The 13,171-nt window shown below is 40.8% G+C and overlaps 2 protein-coding genes across 2 annotated transcripts in view; one reads left to right on the top strand and one right to left on the bottom strand.

The window, feature by feature from the left end:
• The window catches only part of RANBP9 (RAN binding protein 9), a 176,772-nt gene extending 169,766 nt beyond the window's left edge, over positions 1–7,006 (top strand). The window contains exons 13-14 of the mRNA XM_007951859.2: positions 1,300–1,411; positions 6,876–7,006. Of these exons, the coding sequence (XP_007950050.1) occupies positions 1,300–1,411; positions 6,876–7,006 (243 nt within the window). The remainder of the gene's footprint in view (positions 1–1,299; positions 1,412–6,875) is intronic.
• Positions 7,007–8,670: 1,664 nt separating this feature from the next.
• On the bottom strand, positions 8,671–12,742 carry NOL7 (nucleolar protein 7). Its single transcript, XM_007952258.2, has 8 exons — positions 12,480–12,742; positions 12,344–12,404; positions 11,599–11,657; positions 10,067–10,098; positions 9,538–9,619; positions 9,242–9,363; positions 9,087–9,164; positions 8,671–8,783 (listed from the first exon to the last, which is right to left on the bottom strand). Exons 1-8 carry the CDS (start codon positions 12,740–12,742, stop codon positions 8,671–8,673), a joined length of 810 nt encoding a protein of 269 aa, XP_007950449.1.
• Positions 12,743–13,171: the final 429 nt, after the last annotated feature.

Here is a 13,171-nt window from a genome sequence, read left to right as displayed (position 1 = left end):
AGCTCTGGTAGCATAGTGGCTAAGGCACTTGACTGCTAACCAGAAGGCTGGCGGTTCAAACCCACCAGCCACTCCTCAGAAGGAAGATGGGGCAATCTGCTTCCATAGTGATACTGCCTGGGAAAACCAAGGAGGGGTCGCTATGAGTCGTGTCTGACTTGACTGCACATAACAACAACAGCAGTAAGAATCAAGTCTTAATGTTATCAGCAGGCCTTCTTCCCTGGTACCCAGCACCCATGAGTAGCTGCAGGGGGTTCAAAATGGTACAGTAAATAATGTTTATCTTCAGAGAACTTTCATTATCATTGAGGAGAGACATCTTACATGAATGAAATATTTAGCATTATAAGACAAAGGATGAGCCCCTCCCCATATGTTTGCCTTAGAGGCATATGTACTCTCTGTCTCACAGCCTCACTGACTTCACAGCTTTCCTTTATGGGTAAGTCTTTATACCCACAGTATAGAGGCCTAGTTGGGATGAGAAAGGGTAAGATGGCAGTTGTCCAGGAAGCCTTCTCCCACCTCTGCTTTCAGAACAGTCCTAGGAGGACTAGAGAAGGGGCGTGGAATCTGATAGCTTGAGTAACTCTCCTAGGAGACAGGATTTCTTAGACATTTCTTTCTTCCACATTTCAGTATTTAGCACTTCAAAAGTGTTTTGTTCCCAAATTCACAGATTTTCATTTTCCGTAGCACCTCTCCATATATACCTTCTAACTGGGAAGGTGTCCTCTCTCTATCTATAGCTTGTCTATATATCTGTATTCTTTTCTGTATACCTTTTACAAAATGAACCAGGGAAAAATTAGGAGGTAATTTTGGGAGTGATATAATAACTCAGTACCATTAATAGCTTTGGTCTGATAACAAATCATTGTTTATTGAAAGATGAGGACAATCTGGCATTATGCTAGTTTCATTTAGTTCATTTTGTCCTCATACACTTCTGTGAAATAGGACCTCCCATAATCCCCATTACACAAATGATGAAACTGACATTTAGAGAGGTTACTTGCTAAAGGCCACACAGTTAGTGGTGGTGCTTGGACTTGATGCCAGTGTCTGAAAACTCCTTAGTATGCATCTTCCCATAGAAAGAAAACAAAAAGATAAGAATAGTCTTTTGGAAGATTGTGTTGATTATCTTGAGTTTAAAACGAAGAATGATTGTAAAGGTTATAATGTAGTCTAGTGTCTTAAAGTGATATTTTAACCTGTCTCTCAATTTGGAACCATTGTGAGCATAGTTGCTGAACTCTTTGAATTAAAAATCAAATTGATGTATTTCAACAGGATGCATTCAGTTTGCTAGCTTACTCAGATCCTTGGAACAGCCCAGTTGGAAATCAGCTTGACCCAATTCAGAGAGAACCTGTGTGCTCAGCTCTTAACAGTGCAATATTAGGTAAGTAAAACCAAAAAGCACCTTCAGCTAGACTCTCTCAATGTTTTGGAAAGGGTATTTGTGTTAACATTCATATTTTGGTTAAATCATAAGGGAAAAGTTTTCTACCTTTTTAAAATGGAAAATTACCCAAAATACAGAATTTTTCCTCTTTTATCTTAGTTCCAGATTAAGTGGATTCAACTGGAATAAAAACAGAGTGGGATGCACCTTGGAATGTTTGGAAAATAGAAGTTTTGTGTGTAAGCATTTCTGATAGCCATGAAGGTCTGCTGCTTCTCATTTAGAATAAGTTCTTTTGGTGGTCTTTGTGTTTAAAGTTCAAAATATTACTCTACCCAGGACAGCAGTTCCCTTCGTAACCTTCTTTAGTGAAAGGCATTTTCTGCCACTCATTTCTAAGCTGGGAATCAGGAGTTGGCATTCTCTTACATTTTTACTCGGCTAGACTGTCTTTCTTTCTCAGACACAGGAGAGAGAAGGATGTGAGTGTCGATGGGAAGATGAGTAGCAGAGGATTCAAGCCTAAGGGCCTTTTGTTTTTCTAAGTTTTCAGGAGCTGAGAGTTGTGAGTGTCACAGAAAGTGGTGAGAGGCAGTGAAGGGACTGAAATGTGGTTGAACAGAGGCTGAATAAAAGGATAGACTTGTGACTTTGAGAGCCCAGGTGGGAAACAAAAGTATGAACTCAGGGTAGCACAGAACTATTCTATAGAGTTTAATACATTTTCTTCAGTGGATTAATCAGAACATAATTTGGCTGCTGTGGAAGGAAGTTAGGAACATTAATGAAAAATAATGTTCTAATAATTGGTCCAAAGTAGGTAAAGAGTGAGACTAGAAGACATGAAGAGATCAGGAAGAGGAGATATTGACTAAGTATAGGAGCGGGTTGAGTGAGAACAGAAAGAGAGAGTGAAAGAGCTTGACTATCTGAGATGTTTGAATTTGATCTGTTAGATCAGGATTCCTAGCTGGTGACCTCCTGCTACCATGCTCCCCACGTTTTTGCTTGAGATATTTCCAATGGGCAGGGGTAACTTGAGCCACCCATATCACAGCTCCCATCATGCTTAAAATACAGGCACAAGGGGCTTCCAGGTGACTTGGGTGCCCAGTCAGCACTAACCATTGAGGTCAAGTTATATTTGCATTTAAATAAATTCAGCTGGGTCCTTTCAAAAAAAAAAGGTGGGTGAGGAAGAGAGGAAGAAAATTATAATTTAAATACACTTACTCCTCACATATCAGCTATCTTGTTATCTGACATTTCCTATTTATAATGACGTAAAAAATCTACTATCCAACTATTTTGCCCATTAACAATGCAATAACTAATGCCAAGGTCCCTGATGGGGTCCCTGACTGACAGGTCCATGTGCATGTGAAAAGGAAGCTTACAGTGCATAGTATTTCACTGGTCGAGGGGAGAAGGGGCACAGTCTTCCTGAGCTGCAGGTGCTGAATGAAGCGACTGTGGGAGGCACTGTAGTGGGGCCAATGGGAACAGGACACTGCCTGGCGGGTCCTTTGTGCCCACAGTGGGCTGAGACCAGGGCAGCAGCAGCTGATGTCCTGCAGGGGTCTGGGAGGAAGTGGGACTCGGGTCTGGCCCCAGCTCCCAGGCCTGTGAGAAGCAGCAGGGATCGGATGGGTAATGGTCAGAAGAAGCCCTGAGATGGAGCAGTCAGGTGCCCAGGTCCCATGGGACCCGTGTCAGCTCATTAGCCACCCATGCAGCCACTTAGGTTTTCTCGATGCCCTCTCCTGGACATGGGTGGGGTCAGTGGGTAAGTGGCCAACAGCAGCTGCAGTTTAAAGTCAAGGGCTGGGGCTGGGGCTGGTCATCACAGCCTTGCAAAAAGCTCTGGATTGTCAGTTCCCATGAGGGTGGAGAAGGAAGGGCTACCCAGCAAGAGCCAGGAGATGCTTGGATGAGGGGCCAGTAAGGGGAACCCAGCAGGTGGCATGTATCACCTTTGCAGCACCCAGACCCCCCCCCCTCCCCCAATCCCTGACAAAGCTACCAGTGGCATCTTGAGGTTGTTGAGGGGATGAACTGGAGCCACCCATCCTGAAAATACAATGAGGGCAGGAGAGGGAGTAACCCGAGGATGGGGAAGTGGGCAGCACTTGGGTTACCCTGGCTTTGGAAAACTGGGTACCCTCTACTGCAGGCAGGGATAGGGACCAAGCTCTCCTGAGGCGATATAGGGGAGGGGGAGGCAGTGGTGGCAGGTGACTTCAGCAGGGCCAATAAGGTGTGACTGAAAATATCTACTGCACTTGACACTTAGATGAAAAATTACTGAGTATAGGTGTGAGGGGTAAGGTGATGTGGTCATTCTCCATTTTACCATAACATTCATTGTATTTTGCATGACAAACTTAACCTAGTAGGTAAATGAGGAGTGAGTGTAGTGATTCCTACTGCTCTGTCACCCAGTGAGGTGTGAGCATGCAGTCAGAGAAACTTGAATTTACTGTTCTCTTGGTTGGTTTCTTTTCCTATCCTGTGAACAACTGACTGTAAAGTATGATTATATTAATGTACTTAACAAATGGACTTTAACTGCACATTTTGTGAATTTATATGACTGTAGGGCTGTTTACATAAAATTATAATTTGTAGGCAGTTCAGGGGTTCCAAAGGTAACTTACATGAGTAACTTTTTACCTGACTTTAGAATCTAGTTCCCCAGGTAGAATGGGACTTCACTCGAGTTTAGGACTCTATATGGTGTCTTTTAGGTTTGGGAGATTTTAGCAACGTTTCAAACTATTTTGTGAAGATTAAGGCAGTGCCGCAAAGAATAGATTAGAGAGTACTTTGACAGGGAGACTCGTAATGAGGGCCAGGGCTAGTATGGCAGGAATGTGAAGGAAGCAATGAAAAAGTATTCACATCTGAGTCTTTGTTTTTTCTTTGCCCTTATAAAATTCATTATTTGTAAAGGTCTGATACCGAGGTTTTTAAGTGTCTTTTATGTTACAGTTTTCTCAAATTGAGAATTTGTATATAATAATAAAAGAGAATCTTTCTAGGTTAACTTGTTGACTTTTCTTTGGTTATACGAAATTCATTTCGCTCTGTTGGTAAAAATAGAAGACTTAGTGACAATACTGGGATTGTAGAGCAAATTATACTTCTGGCTTACTATAATTATATTTGAAATTACCACATTATAGATAATCATGAAGACCTAATTGCTTTGTATTTTGGGAATAGAGATTTTGGAAGAAGTTTTGGAGAAAAGTGATCAGTTTTCTTAAGCGTTTTTGATTCCTTGGGTTAACTTCAGAGGAATTAAATTCTTAAGTATTAACATTGCTGAGAACTTTTATCCAAGTTATATGTATTCTTACGTACTGTGCTATATTATGTAGATTCAGTTACAATACTTAAATGTATTACGTTTATATAATTCTTATAAAATTAATGACAGGTATATTGCTTAATACGTGTGTGTGTATACATAAATATTGTGCTATATTACGTAGGTGTATGTTCAGTTTAATATTATAATAATAAAAATAATTAATAATGCTTAAAGTTACTATATTGATTGTATGTAATCCCTGCTTAAGATGCCAAAAAAAATCTTATAACAATAATGTGGAAACCAGCTGGGAGTAGTAGTAACAGTAGCATCATCAAAACCTGTCTAATTTCAGGGAGGATAATCATCAGGATGAGGATCAGCCCAAAGCTGATCCCTGTGAGATGGAGGTCAAGCATGCCTCCGTTCCCCAAACTTTTTACCAATTCTGACACCAGCCATCCTTCCCATGGCACACTCAACTTCTTTTCTGGGTTCAGTAATCTGTTGCAATGGCCACACAACTCAAGGACCATATTTATGGTTAATGAGGGAAGAGGGTACAGCACAGGATCAGGAAGCATGTGAGCAAAGTCTCCCATCTTCATTGTAGGACAGCTTTCTGGGGCTAGCTGCTTAAATGTATAAACTCCTTGTCAATTTCAAGGCATGGCATTCCCACCAGGGCCATGAACTGACCAGTCCCCTCTTGGTAGGCCACAGACATGACACTTCATTTGCATAGTAGGTATGCCTAGGTTACAATTTACTTCATTTGCATAGTCTGTTGACCAATCCCTGCAAGGTGCACAGCAATCGCAGGGCAAGCTGCAGCCCAGGACCACACTAAAAGTATCAAGCCAAGTTGTTTACAGTGTACCCAGGAAATGTCAGTTAACCTGGACAAATGTAACAAGCTCTTTGCAATATAAAATAGGGCAAAAGGAACTCCAGGGTTTGGAGAGGCAATCTCTCAAGCTGTTTTTCTCAAGAACCAAGGCATAAAGGAACTCATTTCACTATAGATGGTTATAACCAGATGTCTGCCTTGCCAAAATCGAATTATAATTAAATGCAGTACCTTTAGATGCTAACCTTTGAGCAAGGTTATGTCCCTGTGAACCTTCAAGAGGGAATTCCTTTTAAGTGTTTATTCCCTGTCATGACATTGATTTTATAGTGAAAATTATTGTTGATTCAAGGTGTAAGGCTGAATTACAAAATCAGCCCTACTTAGTTGTTGTTGTTATGTACCGTTGAGTTGGACCCAATAGTGACCCCTCCTTGGGTTTCCGAGGCAGTACCACTACAAAAGTAGATTGCCCCATCTTCCTTCTGAGGAGTGGCTGATGGGTTTGAACTGCCAGCCTTCTGGTTAGCAGTCAAGTGCCTTAGGCAATATGCTACCAGAGTCCTACATAGAGTAGGTAAAAAAACCTTTATCACCATCAAAATTTAGCTTAAAAAACGGTGTCTTCCCACAGAATACTAACCTTGTGTACCTTTTCTTGAGTATTTTCATTTTTATATCCTTGTTTTCATATGTACCTGAAGTCCTAAACTTCTTCCTTTGTTTTATTCTTTCTGGTATGTTCTTCTTTTCCTACCATCACATTGACCAATCTCTAAACCAAAAGTAGAATTAAACTGTATGGAGTCTTAACCAGCAATGTGTCAATATTCTATCTACCCTTATTAAATCAGCAGGGCCTACAAAGGACTGATGAGTAATTTAATTAAATTTAGACATCTGTACATGGTTTTCATAGAAATTACCAGCTTCTGTGAGTTGGGTTCCTTTTATTGTGAATTCATTTTTATCATTTCTGTCAAAGACCAAATTTTGATTACTGCATTTGTACTGTAACTGACAGAGAAACCGCTGGTATGTAGGGTCTCGAAAATTTTTATTCACAGTTCAAGAAGTTTGAACTAAAAATTGAAAATTAATTCCTCCATGCTTGTAGGATGGTTTTGCTCTCTCACAGGAAACAGAAAATGGAAAGGGTGCCCACCATATTCCAACCTCAGGTCACTGTTAAAAGTTACATCATTTTCTTTATAGTTAATATGGAAGTAAAAGTTTTTGAGTATCTGACACTTTAAAATGTCTTGCTGATGTCTATTTTAACCTTTTTTCCTCAGAAACTCACAATCTGCCAAAGCAACCTCCACTTGCCCTAGCAATGGGACAGGCCACACAGTGTCTAGGACTGATGGCTCGGTCAGGAATCGGATCCTGCGCGTTTGCCACAGTGGAAGACTACCTACATTAGCTATGCATTAAAGGAGCTCAAACTTATATTGTGGCATATAGGCAACATGGAAGTAGACCAGCTCTGCTGATTGGAAATTTAGATTTTTTAATTATGTACTGGGGACAGGTTTTTGTCGCTTTACATTGCTTCCTAGTTTACAGCATGATGCAAATGATTTTCTAACTTAGTGTTAGGAGAAATTATTTTCCATCTTATAACCTCTTAGTTGTCTAAGAGTTTAATATTACTGAATTTCAGACGTTCAAATTGATCATCACAAATCCTTTAAAACAATTACCTAAAAGAAACCAAAAAATCCTGCCGCGTTTGTGGGGGGGAGACGGGGTAAGGAAATGGAACAAGTTGTGTTTGTGTTAGCATGTGGGTGATGTAAACTTCAAATTGGGAGATGTTCCGACCCCCACTTCCATATATTCAATCAGTGTAACTTGCAAAATGCATAAACATCCGACAGTTTGAATTTATAGTGTTGATGGAAGAAATCATTTTTAATGTGTACTGTAAAACTTGAAATACTCAGGAGCTGAGTGAACATGTTTGTTGCTACTTACAATCCCGACCTGTTAGTCCCAGTAGTTTTGTTTTAACATGGTCTTTTTCAGCTTTGTTTCCTGTTTAACTACAGATGACTTCTGTTGTAGACTCACAAGTTTAACTGTTGTATTATAACAGTATTACCTGTCAACAGTGTGGTTATGACCTTTATTTATATAAAAACCAAATATTTAGTCAATTTACCGTGTCTTAATTTAATCTTTGTACACCTTCCATTTTTAAGTGCTTAAATGAGTACTATATTGCAATAAAAATGTAGTGATATAATTAACCAGCCATTAAAAATTTACTTCTACAGATACTAGAGTGTCAACTGAGTTTATATACTAGGTACTTGTATACTCTTAAAATATTAGAGCAATTAAAATTGATAGTTTTCTACTATCAATTATGAGCTCTACAACCTAAGACTGCCTTCAGTTTCCTAGCCACCATGGATTAGGGACAAAACTCATGCTGTGGGTGGTAACAGAAACACAACATGTGAGACTTTGCTAGTCAAGCAAACCCCCAAACTGGTTAAAAGTAAAATTAAACAAGCTGTTCAACAAGATAACTGTGTCTTTTGGTTTGGTGATGGAGATGTGTTGGTTGACCATTTGTACACTGAAGCTTGAACCTCCTCTAAAAGGAATAGATAATTTATGTAAATTTAGATTTGGTACTTCTTCCCAACTCTTATTCCATGAGGCTGTCCATTAATATCACAAAGCAGAAGTCTGTAAAACAAAAAGACATCTGAGGGACTAAGGCATCTGACAGCTGCAACTGAAAGACTTCCTGGAGATTCATTTCCTACTGTTTCCACCCACCACACTGTGGCGGGGGAGGGAGACAGAGAGGTGCTGTTACTGGTGTGGGTGTTACTTATATTTCTTTGAATGGATAAACGCTTTCAAGAAAGGAAAACACAATTTCTTTTAGAGTGCTTTTTCTTACAGGGCCTTGTAAGACTACAAGGTGTGATTGATTATACTCCAAAAGGATGAAATGTGGCCAAGCACTTCCCCAAATAGCTTTATGATTTTTATAATGACTCCTTAAAATGAATTATGAATGATTTATTAAAAATTTTTCCAGAAAAAATATTCTCAATTAAATAACTCCTATACAGAAAAAGTACTGATTCTTCCACTTTGAGTCACTCGCCCAGATGCTTTCATCTTTCTGAACATCCACCGTCTTTTAAACCTCTTGGCATTTTGTTTTCTCTGGGCTCCTAAAAGAGAAAATTGGGTACAGTAAGAATATTAGGAAACACATAATTCAAAATGTCACTTAAAGATTCCCTTTAATGAAAATCCCCTTAATGAAAATACTAAATTAGGTCTATTAGATTATACGTTAGATATACACACGTGCTATGCTGACCTGTTTTCCAGAAGCAACTAGGTATTAATACAGAAACCATTATAAGGAAAAAATTATAATATTTTTTAATTACCTGAGCATTATCCCCTTATAAAGAACATGATTCAAAAGTTAAAACTATCAGAGCTAAGAAAATAAAGCTAAATCTTACCCCAAGTATTATTCAAGAACTGGGCTGCAGCCTTTTTCACTGGCAACCTCTTGTTGGCAAGAGACAGGAACTTATTCACTAGGAAAGACCATTAATTGTCATTTCTTTGCCTTATTTACGACAAAAAGTGAGAAAACAGTACATAAGTAAATTACCCGTAGTTCTGTTGGATCCTGGACCATATAAAGAATTTTGTATGAAGGCTTTGGCTGCTTGTTGCCTTGCATCTCTCAGATCTTGGTCTTTGAGCCTTAGAGCCACGCAGCTTTTATTCGGGCTGGTAGTCAGTACAAAAGACCAAGATGAATGAGGACAGATACATGCTTACTGTATTTTTGTTAACTGTTTCATAAATAATAATAATCTAAATACTAATTTTGTATATGTACAGGTAAGATAATGAATAAAACTAAATTAGAGGCTACATGAACAAAGGACAACTCTTAATTACCTGACAGACTGTACTTTTTGTACTTTAGGTTTCTTGGAGTCACTTCCTTTCTCATGTTCATTTTTCTTTTTTTGCAGATTAACTAGAAAATTAAGTTTACATGTTCTAATCAGCATTATAATAAAAGTAAATTGGGAATATTTACTAGAATTCATTTAAGTTATCTCTACATATCAACTTGGATGTGAGTTTTACTTGTCAGAAATATAGGGAACAGGCTCAAGTTTACCTGGGCCAGGCCTAAGGCCTGTCTCCCTAAAGGGCCAATAAGATAAAATTGAAAATATCTGCAAATGCAGTTGACATTTGTTGTTATGTGCCGTCGAGTTGGACCTGACTCATAGCAGCCCATCTTTGGGTTTCCGAGGCAGTATCACTACAGAAGTAGATTGCCCAACCTTCCTTGTGAGGAGTGGCTGGTGGGTTTGAACCGCCAGCCTTCAGGTTAGCAATCAAGTACCTTAGGCACTATGCCACCAGAGCTCCTCAGTTGACATTTCCATGAAAAATTACTTAGAATAGTACATACCTTCTTTCAACTTTCCTGGTGATTTCTTTATGCTAAGAACAAAGAACCAAAAAAAACCTGATTAGAATGGCAGACAGCAATTTCACTTGGTTTTGCAAAAGATACCCCTCCTTTCATTACTTATCGTCTTCAGTTTTTCTTAGAACCTTTAATCAGTTTTTGAAAAGCAGAAGTCATTCTCTGATGTATCACTCACTTACTCCCTGCCACCTACTCCCAATTAACAAACTAGTATATACCACAGTGGGAGTATCTGCTCAATTTAAAATATGGACCCTATTGGCAGGCTTCCAAAAAAAATAAGACTGCTGTCCTTAATGGAGTGAAACTCTAATAAGTTATGTAACAGTATTCAAAATAAGCTAAAGGTAGCAAGCCTGCCTCACTTTATTTGAGGAAATCACAAAGGATTCATTCAACAGTTTAGAAACAGAAGACAAGAATGAAGACAAGGGCCAGCTTTAAGGAGTCTCTAATGAGACAAAAGTAAACTGCTATGAGTTGCCTATAGAAAAACACTTGCAAGGTAAAAAAGCTACACAAAGGAGAAAGTGATGGGGAAAGGGCAAGAAGACGTGACACTTGAGCTTGCTTTTGAAAGGTAAAAGAGAATTTGCTACCAAATAGATTTGGTTGGTTGTATAATACAGTTAGAATCTGAAAAAGTCTGTAACAGTTCCTTTAAATACTTTTACTGTAAATTTGAAAACCACTTACCTGAAGTGTTAAGGGGTCAAACTTCTAAACTTAGACCATTAAAAACCAAAAACCACACTCAGTACTGTTGAGTTGGTTCCAACTCATAGCAACCCCTCCTTGGGCTTCTGAGGTGGTACCACTGAGGAAATAGATTGCCCAGCCTTCCTTCCGAGAAGTGGCTGGTGCATTTGAAATGCCAGCCTTCTGGTTAGTAGTCAAAAATGCCTTAGGCACTATGGCACCAGAGAAGAGACAGAAAAGATAGGAAAAAACCCCAGCCATTTAGAAGTTTAATATAGTAGGGTCTGACTGATTCCATGGGATGGGGGAGAAAAAGGATTACTGTAGTTTTTGTGTTATATAACCAATTGTTCAGTGATGGCAAAGCTGCTAAATGAAATGGGGAACAAGAAGGCTGGGCAGGTTGGTGACAGGTAAAGCAAGTTGGGGGAAGCTGAGTTCAAGGAACCTGTGGATAAATGTCTGTAGCCTCACTAAATGATACGTTTCAAAGCAATTTGATTCAGTCCTATGTACCCTGCCCCTAGCACAATGACATAAGCTCAAAAATATTTACTGCATAAATACACTGGGATCAGGGGCTTAGAAGCTGGAGTTCCACATGGGAATGAGCAAAAATAAGTGGCAAGAGCAAGAGACCAAAAAGAAATGGAACATTTCCCTTCACATTTTCTACCAAATTCAAACATCTGCTAATTTAAGCTCTACAATGTCAATCGCATGGTTCCAAATAAATGTTTGTACTCGTGTGTAATTCCACTATTTAAAAAACGGTGTAATATGCAAGTGTAAGGATAAGATCTAGTACTTACTTAGCTTGGGAAGCTGTAGTTAACTTCTCTAGAAGAGCATCTGGAAGGAGTTTTCGTTTCTATAAAGACATTCAAAAATCCGTAAAAGTCATGTGCATGGCAATATGTCAGAAGCTGCATCTGAAATTATGGATTTTAAGAATAGCCCTACCTACATCTGGGCAGATAAATGAACCAAGTGAATACTACCCCTAATATCACTAGGATGTCAGAAGATCGGGCCCATGAAAATCTTTGAAAGATCAGAACTTATTCCGAATTCTCTGGAAGACTTGGTGAAAATAGGGACCGGGCCCACTGTACTCCAACCCTCGGGTCGCTGTTTGTTTAAATTGAAAGCAGTTAAGTCATGTCCATCTGGAGGCCCTGTCAATGACAACATTTCTGTAGCAAGACTACTAAACAACAGACACGAAAACAATCACGTTTGTATAGCCCTTTATTTATAAAGCACCTCATGTAATTCCCACAGCAAACTAGTTTGGGACAAAGAAACTACCTCAGCGAGACTGATAAGACCCCTTCAGTGTCAGCTGAGCATCTAACTCTGTGATTTCAGATTCACAATTCTTCCCACTCCCATATTCAAAATACAGTACGAGCATCCTTCTTTACACCGTTGTCAGGATGTATATTACTGACTAGTCCCCACTCCAATATCCTTCCAGTCCAAATGGCATCAAACGGGGGAATTCTACCTCGAGCTCTGTTATTTTAGGAATGAAACGCCTCCCTACCCTCTAACCTTCTGTTCGATGAACAGCTCCTCGCGTCGTTTCCTCTTCTCCTTCAGAAGAGTTTTATCCCTGGGAGAGAGGATGACAAGTCAGCTTACTGACGGACAAGCGGGACGGGGAAGGGACAGGCCGCGGACTCCGAACCTGCGCGCGGTTTCCCGCACTCGCCGCTCCTCTTCTCTCGCTTCCGCCTGGGCACTGGCGAAAGTCAGTTCCTCTGGGGCCTCGTCATCAAACTCATCGTCCCCTTCCTCATCTTCCTCCAGCGGCTCAGCGGCCGCGCCGCTGCTGGGCTGTCCCAACAGCAGGCCGTGCTCCGCCGCCTCCTCCGATGCCGGCTGGCCTTCATCCACCATCGCCTCTGCCGACGCCGGGGTACGAGACGGGCGCGGCCGAAGCTGCACCATGGTCCACGCAGCGCAGGCCCGTCTGACCGCTGACCCGGAAGCAGCTCTGAAGGCGAAAGGATTTGAAAGAGCAGGCGACAGGGGATTCCACCGCCCTCTGCAGGTTCGGAGACCTCAGCTTCGCTGGTGGAAGACAGCGCCACGGCAGGGCAAAGGCGCATGCGCCGAGAGGAAAGGCAGGGCCTAAACTTGATTAGAACACACCTTCCCGGTGCTGCGCCTTTCGCGGGCTGGAAGCGCAGCCTGCGGGGTTCCTGGAGCCGGCGACGGGAGAATGCACTGGACCCCACCCTACCCCCGCCCTGGCCTGACAGAAACTCTCCAACTGCGACAGCGGTTGTTATGTTGTTGTTAAGTGCCATGGAGTCGTTTCCGACTCATAGCGACCCCATGCACAGCAGAATGAAACACTGCCCGATCCCGCGCCAG

The sequence above is a fragment of the Orycteropus afer genome, unplaced genomic scaffold (genome assembly GCF_000298275.1).
Source record: "Orycteropus afer afer isolate SDZICR_OR568_19922 unplaced genomic scaffold, OryAfe1.0 scaffold00012, whole genome shotgun sequence".
Lineage (NCBI taxonomy): Eukaryota > Metazoa > Chordata > Mammalia > Tubulidentata > Orycteropodidae > Orycteropus > Orycteropus afer.
Note: the sequence above shows the minus strand (reverse complement) of the source record. Positions and strands in the feature narration are given on the sequence as shown.

What these genes read in the sequence shown, in the direction of transcription:
- NOL7 (XM_007952258.2), bottom strand. Translation starts at nt 12,742, where the DNA reads ATGGTGCAGCTTCGGCCGCGCCCGTCTCGTACCCCGGCGTCGGCAGAG. An exon ending in ACTACAGCTTCCCAAGCTAA is followed by an intron (nt 10,099 to 11,598) that starts GTAAGTACTAGA and finishes CTTTGTTCTTAG; the next exon opens with CATAAAGAAATCACCAGGAA. An exon ending in CAAAAAGTACAGTCTGTCAG is followed by an intron (nt 9,364 to 9,537) that starts GTAATTAAGAGT and finishes ACTGACTACCAG; the next exon opens with CCCGAATAAAAGCTGCGTGG.